The following is a 17,335-nucleotide window of genomic DNA, read 5'->3' as shown; positions in this document are numbered from 1 at the left end:
ACCAACACTGGTATTATGCAAGTTGTTAATTTTGGCCAATCTTGATGAAGGGAAATTACTTTTTTATAACTGACTTGATAATGTTTTCGTGTATTTATTGGTCATTTATGTTTTCTCTATTCTGAAATGCCTTTTTGTGTCCTTTTCTCTGTGTATCTTTTCCCTTCTGCATTGTTGCATTTTGCATTAGGTAAACCTTAAGAAACCGATAAAGTATGTTTTCGTAGTCTAATTAGTGGCAGAACTAGGTTTAGAACCCAGGTCAGCTGTGTTTTTTATATTACATTCTACTTCTTGCTCATTTTCTGTTGGCTTTGTTCATTACCACAAAATGGTTTTGGATGGCAAAACTCAGTCATTGAGAAGTACGATGTGGATTGTGATGGTGGTGGAAGCTCTTGTTAGAATCTGCTTTTAGCAGAAATGGGGTGCGATAACACAAGTACCTCAGTCCTATGTGCTTTGGGCACTTATAAACCCTGCTTATTACGTTCCTTATATTTTGAAATAGTTTTTCAGAGCATCACAATATGAGTTCACTAGCATAACACAGCAGAGATTTCTGGAATAGACATGGCTGATTTTGTTGAGGGCAGTAATTTAATTATAGGTAACTACATGTTTATTTTAATTACAGGACCAAACTTAGTACTACTTTTGAGTAGTATGCCTTCGTTTACAATTATTGGCATTTCACTAAGGTTTGAGGATTTTTGTAAACCTGGGTGTACAATAGTTGCTATGACAGAAGGACATACATTTACAAGTCTTCTCTCGATTTTCTCTTTAAAGGCAGAAGCAGGTTGGTTTAGCCAAAGATGTAGGAAAATCAACCACTCTAAGAGCGCACTTTCTTTTCTTGTTCCTTCATTGCTACAATTTACATTTTCAGAAGATGGTAAGTAGAAAACGATAAATTTGGCAAACAAATTTTTTTAATAGATCATTGACTTAACATTTTCTTAAGAAATTCTCATTCTCAATTGAAAGTTTGTCTTTTTAAATAAATTTCTTATATATTCATAAGGTCTCTTAAATGAAGAAGGGATTTTGAAACAGAAACAGTGTGGGTTTGTTCCCAGGTTTCTGCCCCTGTGACATCATGGAACATGTGTCTAAAACAGCCGTACGTTAGCTCTGAAAGCAAAACACGTGTGTGTGTGCTCACATGTGTGAGCACATCTGCTATGTGTTTTGCCTGCTCTAGAACAAGTTCCCAGCACAAAATTAATATATAGGAGTTCTTAATAAAATGAGAGGTGCTGGTGAAATAATCTAAAAATACTTCAGTGAATAAGGTAAATTAACTTGAAAAAGTTATTGTGACTGGAATAAAAGATTTCCCTTCACACAATGACTCAGTAAGTGAAACTGGCAGTTTCTTGAAGGAATGGACTGAGTATGAGTATTTCATGGCTTTCTGGCACATAGCAAACATTCATTAACTGTTTACTTGTTGAATGAAGAAATAATCTAGACCTTGTTTTTGGTTTCGCTTGAAATGTATTTAAAGGATAGAGTACGTAACTCATTTTTCATGCTCTTCACCCAATCACAGTATATGGTGTCTGCTTTTTTTTTTTGCACGTTGTCTGATCTAAGTGCTTCTTGGCTTTGTCCTCATGCAGACCCCTTACACTTCTACAGAGCAAGAGGAAAGGCCCTGAACACAAAGTTCTGATGTAGCAATTTTAATTTAAGTTGCCACTATATTTGATTTGTTAATCTTTGGGTGGGTTTTATTTTATTTATTTTGTCTTTCAGATCCTATTGTTCAAATTGAAATTGATAATTCTAGAAACATTTTATATACACGATCTGAGAAAGGAGTAATACAAGTAAGTATTAAATTATACTGCCATTTAAGGTGGGAATAGCATCCCTGGTTTGTGTGTGTGTGTGTATGTGTGTGGGTTCATTGATTTTTAGAAAGAGAGAGGAAGGGAGCGAGAAACATTGATTTGGTGTTCCCTTAATTTATGTATTCACTGGTTGCTTTTTGTATGTTCCCTGACCTGAGATCAAACCCGCAACCTTGGTGTGCAGGGGTGTGTCCAACCCACGGTCCCTGAGCCACATGCAGCCCAGGATGGCTGTGAATGTGGCCCAATACAAAATTGTAAATTTACTTAAAACATTATGAGATTTTTTTGTGATTATGTGTCTCAATGTATTTAATATGTGGCCCAAGACAACTCTTCCAGCGTGGCCCAGAGACACCAAAAGTTTGGACACCCCTGGCTAGGACAGTGTTCTAACCATCAGAGCCTTGCATCCCTGTTTTTAAGGAAGAAGATTCAGTCACTTAGACTTTTCCTATGAACTGTGTGCTTTTTAAAAAACATCCAAACCCTTTTTTTAATGAAATTTCAAATCTGTGAATGTTTTTATATCTATATGAATAGCAAAATGAAAGGATCCCTAAAAAGGAAAAGTCTCTTTGATAAACTTGTATTAAGAAGTTAATTTCATAAAATACACACAGATTATAGTCATGTTTCAATGGGTACAATGTTTCACGTGCAGGTTTATGATCTGGGCAGCGATGGGCAAGGAATGAGCAGAGTTGCCTCCGTGTCACAGAATTCTGTCGTCTCTGCTGCTGGGAACATCGCGAGGTGACGTGTCGTCTATTGTCAGGCATTTCATTTGCAGGCATAATTACACTGTTTACATGCAGCATACTGAAATTGTTTCCCTCTCAAAATGTCTCTAAAGGATGAGGGATGTTGAAGGAAATGACATCCTAAGTTATGTTTGAAATAGAGCTGCTAGAGACCTTTATGCTTATTGGATGTTTTAAAACATAAGGTAGACTGGCATTTCTGTATAAAATACTGCTTGACGTCTTTTTCTTTGAAACTTTTTGTGGTCTGTGCAGGCATTACAGGTGTTGTATCAAGGAAGGTTCCCCTCTTACAACTGCTCCGCCTTTCTAAGAGACTTACACAGTGGGTTTAGGTGGTCTGATGATTGACATGAGCGCAGTTTGGAAATGCAGAATTTACAGTTGTGTTGTCCTCATTGTTTCCTCCCTCCCTCCCTCCCTTTCTTGCCTCCTTCCTTCCTCCCTCGCTCCCTCCTTCCCTCCCTCCCTCCCTCCCTCCCTTATTTTTATAGGCATTTATTTGAGCCAAACTGACAAGCTCAGGAGCAAGATCTCAGATACTTCCCTCGTTGTATTCGTGAGGAAACAAACTGAAGGATGTTATGATTTGTCTGAAGTCTGGCTGCTAAATAAATTCTGGAACCCAGGCTAGAAGCCAAGTCTTCTGACATAATATACTGTAATTTACTTATATCACAACTGATTTAGCTCAGCTACAAAAGGCTGTTCACATAGCAAAGGCCTCAAATTTTCAGCGTCTGTTATCTGTGTGCTTTGGTTATTGCTACATGCAGATAACCTAGTGAAAAATCAACATTTTCTTTGCCCTTCAGTGACAAAAAAATCTCAAGGCAGATAATCTCAAACAAAGGGTTTCCTTTTTCTTCCCACAGCATTTTTTTGGAAACTTTTCAAATCCACAGAAGAGTGGAAAGAGTAGCATGGTAAAAACAGATGTACCCTTTATATAAATGCACCAGTTAGCATTTCCCCTCATTCGCTCACTCTCTCTCTTACGAGCCATTTGAAAAGTAAGTTACAGAAATCATGACCTTATCTTTAAATCCTTCTCTAAGTTTCTTACAAAAGCAAAATAAACAATGCCACACTTAAAATTAATAATTTCTGCAACATTATCTCATATTACATAGTTCGTACTAAAATTATTTAATAGTCCCAAAGATTCTTCTTTTGAAAAATCCTCACCAAGGACATGTGTATTGATTTTAGAGAAAAAGGGAAGGGAGGAGAGAGAAATACCGATCATTTGCCTCACATAGGCGCCCTGACTGGGGGTCATACCCGCACTGTTTTGGGTGCACAGGATGACACTCCAACCGACTGAGCCACTTGGCCAGGGCCCCCAAATTTTTTATGGCTTTTTTTCCCTTCATTTTTCTCCAGATTCGTCAGAGCTCATGAGTTGCATTAGTCATTAGTCTTTTCAATATAGAACAGAACTTCCACTACCTTTCTTTCAAAATACTGACATTTGGGAGGGTGGGGCAGGAATTTTCTGAGTTTGTCTTTTTTTCCTTATTGGATTCCAGATAATACTTTTTTAGCTAATATTACATAGCTAATGGGAATTACTTATAGCATTACATCAGGAGGCACATAATACCAGTTTACCACTATTGAACAGTAGGTCAAGATGGTGTTTGCTAGATCTCTTTATTATACAGGTTTTTTTCTCTGTTTTGATTAGTGGTAACTTTTACGATGAGAACTTGGTGCTCTGAGAACATCTTGTCCCCACTAGTCGTTTACCCAATGGATTTAGCTTTCTCTTATGATCTGTGTAAAAGGTTACTCTTAACAATATCAAGTAGGGTGGGGTGTAGGGAAGGGGAGAAAATGCAGACAATTGTAACTGAATAAAAATAAATACATTAATTTAAAAAACCCCCCAAAAACCAATATCAAGTAATGCAAACAACACATAAATATTCATGGGTTTTGCCAGTTCTTAGCTGCTGTTGTTACTTCCTGAGAAGTTAGTTGTAAACTACTTTACCAGATCTCAACATGTAAAATTGTTGGTGGAAAATGTTCCTTATAAGTCAGTGACACATTTTAAAAAATATACTAGTTTTTATTTTTTCCTTCCTTTTAGGACCATAGATCGCTCTGTTTTTAAACCAATTGTTCAAATAGCAGTGATTGAAAATTCTGAGTCGCTGGACTGTCAGTTACTGGCTGTCACACATGCTGGTAGGTTGTTTTATGGATGTTTGCTGTTGCTTTTGTAACTTTTAATACGCCTCAGATTTGGAAATTTGATTAGAACTATGAGAGAGATTTTTACTTGTGCATCAATTATAAAGCCATATTAATAATTTATAAAGTTAAGGATTTTGAAAATTGGGAGATTCCTCGGTTCTCTCTGCTCGTTTTATAGATGTAAAGCCAGGCCCTAGAGCTAACGTGGCTACCATCCACTGACACAGCCTGAACGGGAACAGAGACTTGTGTGGCTTATAGTTGAACTCTTTCTAGAAAGTGCTGTACGGCCGTGACAGAGTTCTGTGTTTCTCTTTGGAATTGCTTTAATTATAGCATGTGTGCCTCTGGTCTTTTGTCTTCTGTTACTGATTTATCTTTATAATTTTACCCCATCGTCAGGGGTAAGGCTGTACTTCAGCACCTGTCCGTTCAGACAGCCATTGGCACGCCCTAACACACTGACGCTGGTTCACGTCCGCTTACCGCCGGGATTCTCGGCGTCGTCCACGGTGGAAAAGCCTTCAAAAGTACATAAAGCTCTCTACAGTAAAGGTGAGTTCCGAAATACTCTCATACTGAATACTGGATTCTTAAAGGTACTAAAATTAGAATGCATGTGAGGCATTTGAAAGTAAAGAGATTTTCCAATAGAATATAGAATGTTTTTTTTTGTCTTATCCAGGAACTTTTTTATATTAACATAATATTTTAAGCATTTTCAATTGCTAAGTATATAAAAAAAACTATAGTATTTTTAAATAGATAAGTACTTTTAAAGTGTTTTAATTTTAGAAAATTATTAGCCTTATGCATATAAACTCACTGGTCACAGTCAGTGTGAATATGCACTGTGAGAGAATCTGAACTCTCTTCCTTCAGGGTGGTTAGGAAAATGCAAATGACATTTCCGATACCAGGCCTGTTGTGCCAGTGTCTTTAGGGATGTGGGGAGTTTTTTGTACAACAATTTGAAATCTTGATGATAAAAAAATTAAATTCTAGTTCAACGTCAAGACTTGAAAAATCTGCTTGCTTTTTCCCATGATGAGAAAGCATTTGTAAAATGTTAGTTTTGATTCCTTTTCTATGCTTATTCTAATGTTTCTAACAACATTTTTAACACCCACATGAAACTTTCCTTTACAAGTAGAATTTTTTCGAATGCATAACAGCATGTACTTCCCTCAGCATTTTAAAATAATAGCTTTATTGAGATCCAATTCATATACCACTAAATTTAGCCTTACCACTTTACATCCTTCCCACTAGTGAATGAGGGCCCCTCGGCTGTTACATTCTTGTCTGCCGTTTTCCTGACTTCATGTTATGTTTGTCCTGGTGGCTGTGAGTGCTGTCACGCGGCAGTTTCAATTTGCGCTCACCTGTGGGGCAATGCTGTTGAGCATCTTTTTTTGTGCTTATTAGCCGTTTTTGCATCTTTGGAGAAATAAGTATTCAGAGCGTTTGCCCTTTTTAAAATCAGATTGTCTTTTGATTTTTGATTTGTGAGGGTTCTTTGTGTATTCTAGATGTGAGACCCTTATCAGGTACGTGTTTTTCAAATATTTTCTGTCCTTCTCTGAGTTATATTTTCACTTTCTAATGGATGTCCTTTGAGTCACAAAAGTTTTTAATTTACATGAAGCCCAATTTATCTATTTTTTTCTTTTGTTCTGTACTTTGGGTTTACTTTTAAGCAGCAGTTTTCTAATCCATCTTTACAAAGATGTTTTTGTCTAGGAGTGTTACAGTTTTCAGTCTTAGGTTTAGGTCTTTAGTTCATTTTGAGTTAAATTTTCTGTATTGTGAGAGGTAGGGGTGTGACGTCATTTTTTGCGTGTGTACATCCAGTTCCCAGCACCATTCGCTGAGGAGTCTTCTTTCCCCCTAATTGTCATGGCACCATTGTCTCAGGCGAATTGCCCATAAGTAATGGGTTCTGGATTCTCAGTTGTATTCCTTGGCCTATGTCTGTCATTATGCCAGTAACTCAGTATGACTCACTCTCTCTTGGATATAAGTTTTTAAATTCTAACTGGTTTTTTTCTTCTTTTTTTGTCAAGATTGTTTTGACTGTTCTGGCTTTCTTACATTTCCATATGGATTTTAGAATCCGTTTGTCAATGTTATCTTTTCTTTTTCTTTCCTTTTTTTTTTTTTTGAATGTTTAAACAGGCTTTATGTTTTAAAAAGTTATGTCAGGTTTAATTGATTACGTCTCTCTTAGCTGATTGTATTGTGGAAGTAGACAGGCGTCTCGTTGGGGAACTGGGAGATGAAGGCTGTCAGTCTCTCTTTCGGCTAGCAGAAAGAGGGACTCCATAGAGGTAGTAATCTTTGTGCTCTCTTGGGTACATGGAATTGCTCAATAATGCCAGAAATATTTATTGTTTGTCAGTGTTTTCGAAAACGTCAGGTGGAATTTTGATAGTTGAAAATGTAGATTACCTTGGGGGATATTGCCATTTTAACAATGTTAAGTCTTCAAGTCCATGAACATGGGATATCTTTTTATTAGACCTTTAATTTCTTAGAATATGTGTACACTGTACTGTGTATAAATCTTGCACTTCTTAAATGTATTCCTAAGTATTTTATTCTTTTTGATGCTATCATAAATAGATTGTTTTATTTTTATAAAGATTTTATTTATTTATTCTTCGAGGGGAAGGGAGGGAAAAAGAGAGGGAGAGAAATAGCGACGTGTGGTTGTGTCTCATGTGTCCCCGCTGCTGTGCCCTGACTAGACACCAGGCATGTGCCCGGACTAGAAATCGATCTGGCGACCCTTTGGTTCACAGGCTGGTGCTCAATCCACTGAGCCACACCAGCCAGGGCCATAGACTAAGTTTTAAAGCTAGCAGTGTATTGCAGAGAAATTACTGCAGTTTTAGTTATGTGCACGATACAGTCAAATTGAAGTTTTTCAAACTTTCATATGCTAAATTTTAAGAAACCTTTTTCTACCACCTTGATATACATTACTCTCAGTTTTTCACAAGCTGGTTATACATTTTACTAATTAATTACGGCCCCATCACCCACAACTATCCAATGGACTTCAGACTGATATCACTAAGGTCAGAGTAAAGAGAGCAAATTAGGGGAAGGAGCTGGAATTGAGCACAGCAGAATATATTTCAAAGTCAAACTGCAACGTCAGCTAGTGTTGCTGAGATGATGCTTTTATGGTATATTTATCTCTGCCGTTCCATTGCGAACTTCATCATCATTATTTATGATGTGTTTGAATTAACTAATATATGAACTCTATTTTGTTGAATATTAGATATCATTGATTGTAAGTCACAGCATTTTTGTATATTAAATGTGTGTTTTAAAGTTAATAATTAAGCTGATAAATCCATTAATAGTAAAATACATTCTAACTTTAGAAATGTTAAAATGTGGCCCTGTCTGGTGTGGCTCAGTGGATTGAGCACCGGACTGCGAAGCAAAGGGTCGATTCCCAGTCAGGACACATGCCTGGGTTGCGGGCCCTGTCCGCAATAAGGGGTGCAACCACACATTGATGTTTCTCTCCCTCTCTTTCTCCCTCCCTTCCCCTCTCTCTAAAAATACATAAAATCTTTTTTTAAAAAAAGAAAGAAAGAAATGTTAAAATGTGAAAATAAAATAAGTGTTTACTTGAAGAAATACAGTATAAGATCTGGAACATTTAATGATCCTACCCTACCAAAAATTTTATGTCCTTTTAGGGAATTTAGTTTTATTTTTGTAACTCATTTACTTATAATGATTACTGCTGTGTATATCAATGTTATTAATTACTGTTAAGATTTTGGGGATGCATATAATTTGGCATCATAAGATTTTCTGTATTAAACTTTTAGGTATTCTGCTTTTAGTTTTTACTTTGTAACTTGCTTGCCTATAACAATTAATGCTATATGTGTATTAATGTTAATGATTAATATTGTTAAGAACATTTGGGATGCACATAATGTGGCATCCTAATATTTTGTGTATTAAATTATTAGGTGTTCTGCTGATGACAGCCTCAGAAAATGAAGACAATGACATTTTGTGGTGTGTCAACCATGACACATTTCCTTTCCAAAAGCCAATGATGGAAACCCAGGTATAAATTATCAGGGTAATTGTATAGAACTTTTATATTATTGTAAGTGAAGAATATAATTGTAAGAAACTTTATCTTCTGATTTCTGCTTGCTTATAAAAACCTCATATGATTAGAAGCATGTTGAAGAAAAGTGTATTCTATTAATTCTTTGTTTTTCTTCTGTGACATTAGAAGTCATGGTAATCATTAAAACTCTCTTTAAAATAAACATTGAAACCTTTGTAGAATGTTTTTTATAGTATACCTGAAAATGCATATATCTTTTCTGAAATTGTCTTTGTCCCATTTAAATGTATTGTATTTTTAGTTATGAGGCCACCCATTATAGTTAGGACAGAATTTTATTCTAATGATCTCTATAACTGATTGTTCTCCCTAAATTAAAAAAATAATAATTATAGAAATTTTCAAATTGACTCAAGAACAGAGCAAATAGTGACTTGAACCCCACATTAGTGAATTACCAACATTTCCCCCATCTTATTTCTTCTCTCTTCCCTACATGCGAAGTGTGCACACACAAGCACATAATTATGTTTTAAAAGTAAACGCCACCACGTACTCCATGATGTAGAGGTTCCAGTGAGGCATGCGTCCCCAGCTGTCCTAGCCCAACCCCACAGCTGGTCAGCCCATCCCCGCCCATGAGGACCTAAGGGGAAGGCCATCAGCTCCCTCCCCTTGGTGTGCCCTGTCCCACCCCTATCTGTCCTCCCAGATGCCCAGCATAGTCCATGCTGCCTGCCCCAATAAGGTGCTAATCAAACCAGATAAACCAACTCCAACTAAGGTGTGAATGTCTGACACTTTTGGAGTCATTTCTATAAAGGCATTTGGTTCCAGCTGTCACTGGCCTTCCGGTTATTCTGTTACATAAGCCCTTCTGGTTAGGGCGAGTGGGAAAAGGTGTGTAGATGGGAGGAGGAAGAACACAGCCCCAAGGAAGGGGAGCATGGTTTGAAAGGGATCTTCCAAGTTGCTGATGTGGACTGAGTTGCAGGGGTAGGGGTAGAAGGTTGGTATGGAGGCAAGGAGCACCTTTCTCGAATTCTTTCCTTTATTCTTTGGACTTTAACTGAGCACCTACTGTGTGTCTCATACTGTGATAGACTGAGGACTCAGAACTTAATACAAACCCTGTCCTGATGGGGTGCAGAGTTAGGGGTTGCAGGTTTGAATTCCGGCTCCATTTCCTCAAAGCTCTGGTTCAAAGGACTTACCATGTCTCTGGCCCTCAATTTGCTTGTCTATAATAGTTATGAAGCACCTTTCAATGAGGTTGTGGGATTCAGTGAATTCACACATGTACCTCTTAGAACACTGCCTGGCACATAGGAAGCTCTCAATAAATGGTAAGTATTAGGATTTTAAGGCAAATGCTATACATCATATTTCCTGTATATAACACTTGAGTTCTAATAAAAGTACAGGTAACTGGACTTTTTTTCTCAGTCACCAAATATAAATATAGTCCATGAACTTGAGCCAAATTCTAGTCTCCCCAAAACAGCTCTAAAAGACATTGGGACAATGTGGAAATTCAATATTAGCTGGACATTACATTAGAGAATTGTTAATATTCTTATATGTTATATTATCATGGTTATATAAGAATATATCCTTATCTTTAGGAGATGCATGCAAAGGTATTTAGCAGTAATGTATCATAATTTTCAAATGGTTCAGTAAAAGAAAAAATACCGAAAGAGAGAAAACAAATATGGCAAAATGCTAACACTTGCTGAACCTAGGTATTGGACATATGGACATTTACTGTACTTTTAACAATTTTGTATGTTTAAGAAATTTGTATGTTTTTATAATAAAAGTGTCTTAGGAGATTAAAACACTTTTCTAAAAAAGAAATATCTTAGTTTAGAAAACAAATAAAACTTCAGAAGACAGCAGAAATCTACATGTAAGCAAAATACAAGCACTACGAGCCTACTAGTATAGGTCAGTCTGCCCTAGAAAGATGGTGGAAGGAAGTCTTTGGTTATAGAAAGAACTGTGATTCTAGTAAATGCTATTTATAGTTTATCTTAGGAAAATGTTGCCTTTGTCCTTGGGTATGGACAGATTATTTGTTACCGTAGTAGAAGCCTGATTGAAATAATTAGACTATAGAAAATTAAATACAGACTTTCGAGAATATTTGTTAATGTATCAATTTATTAAATCCTATGTTTAATTTCAGATTAAGTCTGTACAACTTTTCCTTTTTAAAGGTTTTCCTTAGTACTAACTTTAGTAGTATCGGTACAAAAGTTGATTTCTTTTCTGTAGATGACGACCCGTGTCGATGGTCATTCCTGGGCTCTTTCTGCAATAGACGAATTGAAAGTAGACAAAATAATCACACCCTTAAATAAGGATCACATCCCGATCACTGACTCGCCAGTTGTCGTGCAGCAACACATGCTGCCCCCGAAGAAGTTCGTCCTCCTGTCGGCCCAGGTAGGAGCGCGCTCTGTGAGGCGGAGGCAGCAAGAAGCAGTGACTGGTGTTTGTGTATTCTGCAGCACCTGCGGGTGGAGTCCTTTACTTAAGTGCTTAGGAGTGTTTTCTCTCGGAGTGTTCTGAAGAAAGAAATAGTTTGTAAATCCCAGAAACTCAACAAAGAGAACTTGCTTTTTATAATGTTATATTTCTCATGTAGCTGTTCTATCACCAGTGTTCCATAGCGCAAAGTAAATAAACTGAGTTTATTTTGTATTGTTCTCACTTAAATTATTTAAAATTTTTTCCTAACATTTATTTTTTGAATAATAATGCACTGGCAAAATTCAAATGATGTAACAAGAGCTGGACAAAGTACCATCTCCCTCCCACTTCAGGCTTCTCCCCCACAGGCCCCAGAGTCCTTGGTGTCTGTGTATCTTTCCAGACACGTGTTACAATCTACAAACAATACAAATACATTTCTAAACAAGTGGTACCATGTTGTATACACTGCATTATACTCTGCTTTTTACATTTCTGAAATACGCTGTAGAGCTCTTTTCCATATCTTTATTGAAAGACTTTCTCATGCTATTTTATGAGTGAAAGATTCATTTATGTGGTTGTACCATATTTAACTAGGCCCCTATTAATGGGTCATCTTTGCTGTTAAGAGTTAATTCTCCAACCTTGTGCCTGTGTCACTTTGCACGTAGAATTGCCTCTGCTGGGCCGAAGAGTGTGTGTGTTCGTCATTTGGACAGGTGTTGCCAGTTTTCCCGGTGCACACACACACATTCACTGTTGGTGAAAGTGGAGTGCCTGTTCCCTTACAGCCTGTCCAAGTACAACATGCCAGCCTAGGAAGAGTGAGATTGACTGTCACTTTAAGTGCTTATTTTTCTGTGAACTCTTTCTATTTTGTACCTACTTTTCTATCGAATTGTCTTTTTTGTTTAATTTACAGAAGCTCTTTGTGGTTCGAGGGAACCTTTTTGTGATATTATATAATTTGAGTTTTCATAGTTCGTCATTTGATTTTATCTATTAAGACTTCTCCATATGGATAAATGTACAAGTGGTTGATATTTTCAAGTTATCTTTTGGAGTTTATGTGGTAGTAAAAAAACAAACTTCTCATTTTGATGTTCATAAAAGAATTCCTCCATAATTTCTTAGTACATTTATAATTTTACTTTGTCCTTTAAATCTTTGATCTGTTTGGAATTTATCCTGGTGTAAGGTATAAATGAGGATCCAGCTTCATTTTTTTTCTAAATGAACATACTTGTGCCAATAAGATTAATGGATAATCTGACCTTAATCTTCTGGTTTGAGGGGAAGTTTGTATCATAGTCTAAATTCTAGTATTTACTTGATCCTGTAGTAGAACTTTGTAAGTTAATAAGAAAATACGTGTGCCCAGAAAAAGGTCAGTAAAAAGGTGCTGGCTCTCTTAGACGTAACAGTTTATGAGCCTTTACCTTGCGCGTGGTGAGAGCACACGCTGCACTGATGCGGTTTGTGTCTGACAGAGCAGTCTTTCCCGTTACGTTTTTTAAGGGTATAGAGGTCTGGTAGCGTTGCGAGACGCAATGCTACGTAGATGCTCCGTTTCATCAGTTTACTTTGTGTTCTTGAAGTTATTTTTTCGTTTGCTTGTTTTATTGATTTTATTAAATAAAATAACAGGGTTAGTTTTTACCAGCTAAACTTGGTAAATTTATCATTCATGTCCCTTTTTTTTAACTTCTTAGGGGAGTCTTATGTTTCATAAACTTAGACCGGTAGATCAGCTGAGGCATCTCCTTGTGAGTAATGTGGGTGGAGATGGAGACGAGATTGAAAGATTCTTCAAATTACATCAGGTAACTATTTGCACTGTTTTTTTAACGTAATGATAATTTAAATAAGAAAATGGGAAAGATAGCTAGATTTTATGTTAAGACCGAAAGTACTGTAATTAGCAGGTAATTTTACCAGTCTTACTTTCTTGATATTAACCACTGTACATGTACTGATATATTTGGCAACAGTATTAATACATTATAAGTTTAAAACTAATAGTGTTTACTTTTCCTTTTTGTTATCAGCTGATGTCATTCAGATAGCAAATATTTATTGAGCCCCAGCTATGTGCTTGGCACAGATTTAAATACTAGATACAGCATTAAACAAAACTTCTTTCTAAATGTTTATGCTTAATATAAGGGAAGATATTCTTTTTTTTACAGGAAGACCAGGCGTGTGCAACTTGCCTTATCCTTGCTTGTTCCACCGCTGCCTGTGATAGAGAAATATCTGCTTGGGCTACTCGGGCTTTCTTCAGGTATGTGACAGTTTTCTTTTGTCCTTGGCCACTTTTTTAGATGGTTGCATTGGAGATTGTGATGGTTTATGGGCTTGCCACGCAGTTGAGGTAAAATTCATTTGCGAAAGGTGAACGCTGGAAAGACGATAGTGCTAAAGAAGCAGCAGTTAGGCAGTTACCCACTCTTCTGTCTAGTCTTCTTCCTGCCTCAGCTGCCCTCTCATCTCTCCTTTTTCATTTCCCCAAACACTAGATCACTTCTGCTTTATGCCTGTCATTGGTACTGAAGGATTCTGAAGCTCCCCAGGGAAACTTAATATCAAAAAGATATTTTACTTGGAAACTTTTTAGCTAAGAATAAGAATTTGAAATGGGATTTGTTTAGTTTAAAAGAAGTGTTAAAAATACCGTCTAATCATACTCTAGTATGAAAATTACAATACCATGTACTCATTAAGTAAATTTTATGCCTTGCTGACCTTTTTAAAATAATTTTTAAGATTTTATTTATTCATAGAGAGAGGGTAAGGGAGGGAGAAAGAGAGGGAGAGAAACATCAATGTGAGAGAGAAACATCCATCAGTTACCACTGGCATGCACCCCAACCAGGGATCGAACCTGCAACCCAGGCATGTGCCCTGACTAGGAATCGAACTGGCAACCTTTCACTTTGTGGAATGACACCCAGCCAACTGAGCCACACCAGTCAGGGCTTGCTGTCCATTTTTTAGAAATTGCCAGTTCCTTATAATACTTCCTGGTAGAATTCCAAATCGACTTTTACTGAATTAGTATTTTTAATGTATCTATTTATATACAGGATGGGGCAAAAGTAGGTTGAGTTGTAATATAAATACTAATACAGTAATTAATAAGTAATATTACAAGAATAAACTCTTTGCATACTCACAACTCTAAATGTACTTTTTTTGCCCCACTCTGTTTCACTGTAAACACAATGTATTAAAGTCTCTAATGTTTAAAGCTTTATTTTGAGAGCTAAGCAGGACTTGGAACAATTCCAGCTTTTAAGGCGAATATTTTCACTGAATAAACCTATGTTCTTGTGAAAATAGGTACGGCGGTGAAGCTCAGATGAGATTTCCAACCACTCTCCCCACCCCGAGTAATGTTGGTCCCATCTTGGGGTCTCCTGTCTATGCTAGTGAGTATGAAGCGTTGCATGAAGCTGTTTTTAATAGAGTTTGCATTTTAGAAACCTTGTGGCATATTTTAATGGACAAATATTTTCACTATATTCACTTCTGCTGTTTTGGTGAATGATTCTAAAGGTATCTGAGTCTTAAAAGTGATGAGTTCTTGTGGCAGACAGAGTCTGCGTGGTGGCTGAAGACGAGAACAAACGCACAGACTACAGCAGTCCTGTGGAGAGAAGGGGACAGTGTGGTACTGCTCTCTTACGATGAGAGTCCTGCGGCCACTCTCGCAAGGGGAGAGCACCCCGACTCTTGCCTGGACAAGTTTTTAGTGTTTTTCTAGTGTCTAGTGTTTTTCTCCGGTCTTACATCAAAGAAGGATTTATTATCTATTACATAGAATATTGTTGTCTACATTTTAGGTACAATCAAAGAAATGAACATAACAAATGCAGAAGGGAAAGGTGGCGAGCTGATTAGCTCCGTCCTTGGGAAAATTCACACAGGCTGTGGAAAGTACCTTGAAGATAGGCGACAATCAGCTACTGTTTCAGACCCGGGTGAGGGAGTTTTAGCAAGAGCAAGTCGTAACAGTCTGGATGCATTTTTTCTAGGCCTGATTCCCACGGGAAAACCCGGTTTGAGGGTCTGGCTCCTGCCCACCACTTTGCTCCTGTCGGTTTTCCATACAGGGCTGAGTCAACATTTGCCAGACTGAAATAAAACAGTTCCCTACAAGTTCTTACTGTATATTAGGGAACAAGATAAGATGTAACCGATAGTATTTACAGAACCCATTTGTTATTTATTCAAAAGGAAGGATGCGGATGAAGTAATAATAATTAGACCTCCACCGCAATGTTTGCCAGCGTGGGGACTGTTAGAAGGTCGCTGGGGAATGAGCTGAGTCCCTAACTGTTGGATACATGATGAGTGGTGCCACTCCACACTCTGATGCTTAGGAACAGCTTCTGTGTCTCATTTTGATCAGATTCAAAAATTGGAGTTATTTTATAAATCTTATGTTCTTACTTCCTTTCTAGGTTCTCCTCTTCCTAGTGGTGGTCCATATCCAAATCCATCCTTTTTGGGAACACCATCTCAAGGTACCTCTTCTTTTTTTCTTTGTTTTTTCTTTTCCTTTTTTTTTATTACTACTACTATTCCTTTTGAAGAGCTAACATTGTGACTTACCTTTCATGCTTGGTGTGAAAAAGATTAACTTGCCCTATTCTCTTAATGTAATTTAGCCCCAACAGGTGGGGCTCACTTGGTTGAGCATCGTCCTGCAAAGCAAAAGGTCGCTGGTTCCATTCCTGGTCAGACCACATGCCTGGGTTGTGGGCCTAATTTCTGAATGGGGCATGTGTGAGAGGCACCCAATCAGTATTTCTGTCACACATTGATGTTCCTCTCCCTCTCTTTCTTTCTCCCTCCCTTCCCCTCTGTCTAAAAATAAACAAACAAAATCTTTTAAGTGTAATTTAATGGAAGTGACATCCAGGAAAGGACTGACATTTGGCTGTGAATGCCTTAGGAGCACCTTTAGTAGTACCTGGAAAGCCCCTTATTTGGATACCAAGATTTAATTGCCAGCCCAGAAATCTGTGTAATTAGTTCACTTTCACTTCCGGCATTAAGGAGCAGTGACTGCAAACCGTCTTTCCTTTTCATCCTGCATTGCCAATATTTGACAGTCTATCTGGGAGAAGCCAATTAAGTCTAAGTCTCTCTTTAGCTGTTTGTTCCAATATTTTTTGTAAATATTTATTCCTATGGGTCTGGATACAGCAGACTGGGGTTGTGAAGAATTCTCCATGTTTATGCTTACGTCGTAAGGTTAGTTTTTCTCTGTACAAGGTGTGCACCCTGCTGTCATGTCCACCCCAGTGCCTGCTGCAGGAAGCCCAGCAGTTCCGGCCCCAAGTCTGGGCTACATGGCTGGACCAGAGATTGTGTACTCCGGAAAACACAACGGCATATGCATTTACTTTTCTCGAATCATGGGGTAAGTTTTCCATGGACTAATTAACTGTTGCTCACCTTATCCTAGTTTGTGTCACTGAATATTTTTAGTTCTATATTTGGGATATCATTTATTCCTATTAAATTGTACCTAAATTTTGGTTCCCTTTCCATTAAGATCGTTTTCCCTCATTCAGCTTTTTTATTATGTAACCATCTGTATTTTGTATGTCTTCAAAATATATATCTATACATACTATATATAGCATTACAAACCACCCCGTGACTAGTGACTTGTGTCTGCAGTCAGCTGGGAAGTTCTGGGCTTGGCCAGGCTCACTTTGCATGCGCAGTCAGCCGTGAGGTTGAAGAGAGCTGTGTCGTCACCTTTAGCTGGGTGGTTCTCCCCATGGCCTCGCATCCTCCGGCAGGCTAGCCAGGGGGCTGTTCACCTGGTGGTAGCAGGGCTCCATGACAGAGAAAGCAGAAACTGGCAAAGTCTCGTGATGCCTCTTCTCAGA

General features: G+C 37.6%; 1 protein-coding gene across 1 annotated transcript in view; it reads left to right on the top strand.

The window, feature by feature from the left end:
* The window catches only part of NUP155 (nucleoporin 155), a 52,831-nt gene that overhangs the window by 13,367 nt on the left and 22,129 nt on the right, over positions 1-17,335 (top strand). The window contains exons 7-18 of the mRNA XM_024578493.4: positions 793-898; positions 1,765-1,838; positions 2,527-2,618; positions 4,725-4,822; positions 5,234-5,386; positions 8,836-8,936; positions 11,226-11,396; positions 13,139-13,249; positions 13,616-13,710; positions 14,769-14,857; positions 15,893-15,955; positions 16,710-16,857. Coding sequence (XP_024434261.2) covers positions 793-898; positions 1,765-1,838; positions 2,527-2,618; positions 4,725-4,822; positions 5,234-5,386; positions 8,836-8,936; positions 11,226-11,396; positions 13,139-13,249; positions 13,616-13,710; positions 14,769-14,857; positions 15,893-15,955; positions 16,710-16,857 — 1,301 coding nt within the window. The remainder of the gene's footprint in view (positions 1-792; positions 899-1,764; positions 1,839-2,526; positions 2,619-4,724; positions 4,823-5,233; positions 5,387-8,835; positions 8,937-11,225; positions 11,397-13,138; positions 13,250-13,615; positions 13,711-14,768; positions 14,858-15,892; positions 15,956-16,709; positions 16,858-17,335) is intronic.

The sequence above is a fragment of the Desmodus rotundus genome, chromosome 1, assembly GCF_022682495.2.
Source record: "Desmodus rotundus isolate HL8 chromosome 1, HLdesRot8A.1, whole genome shotgun sequence".
Taxonomy (NCBI): Eukaryota; Metazoa; Chordata; class Mammalia; order Chiroptera; family Phyllostomidae; genus Desmodus; species Desmodus rotundus.
Note: the sequence above shows the minus strand (reverse complement) of the source record. Positions and strands in the feature narration are given on the sequence as shown.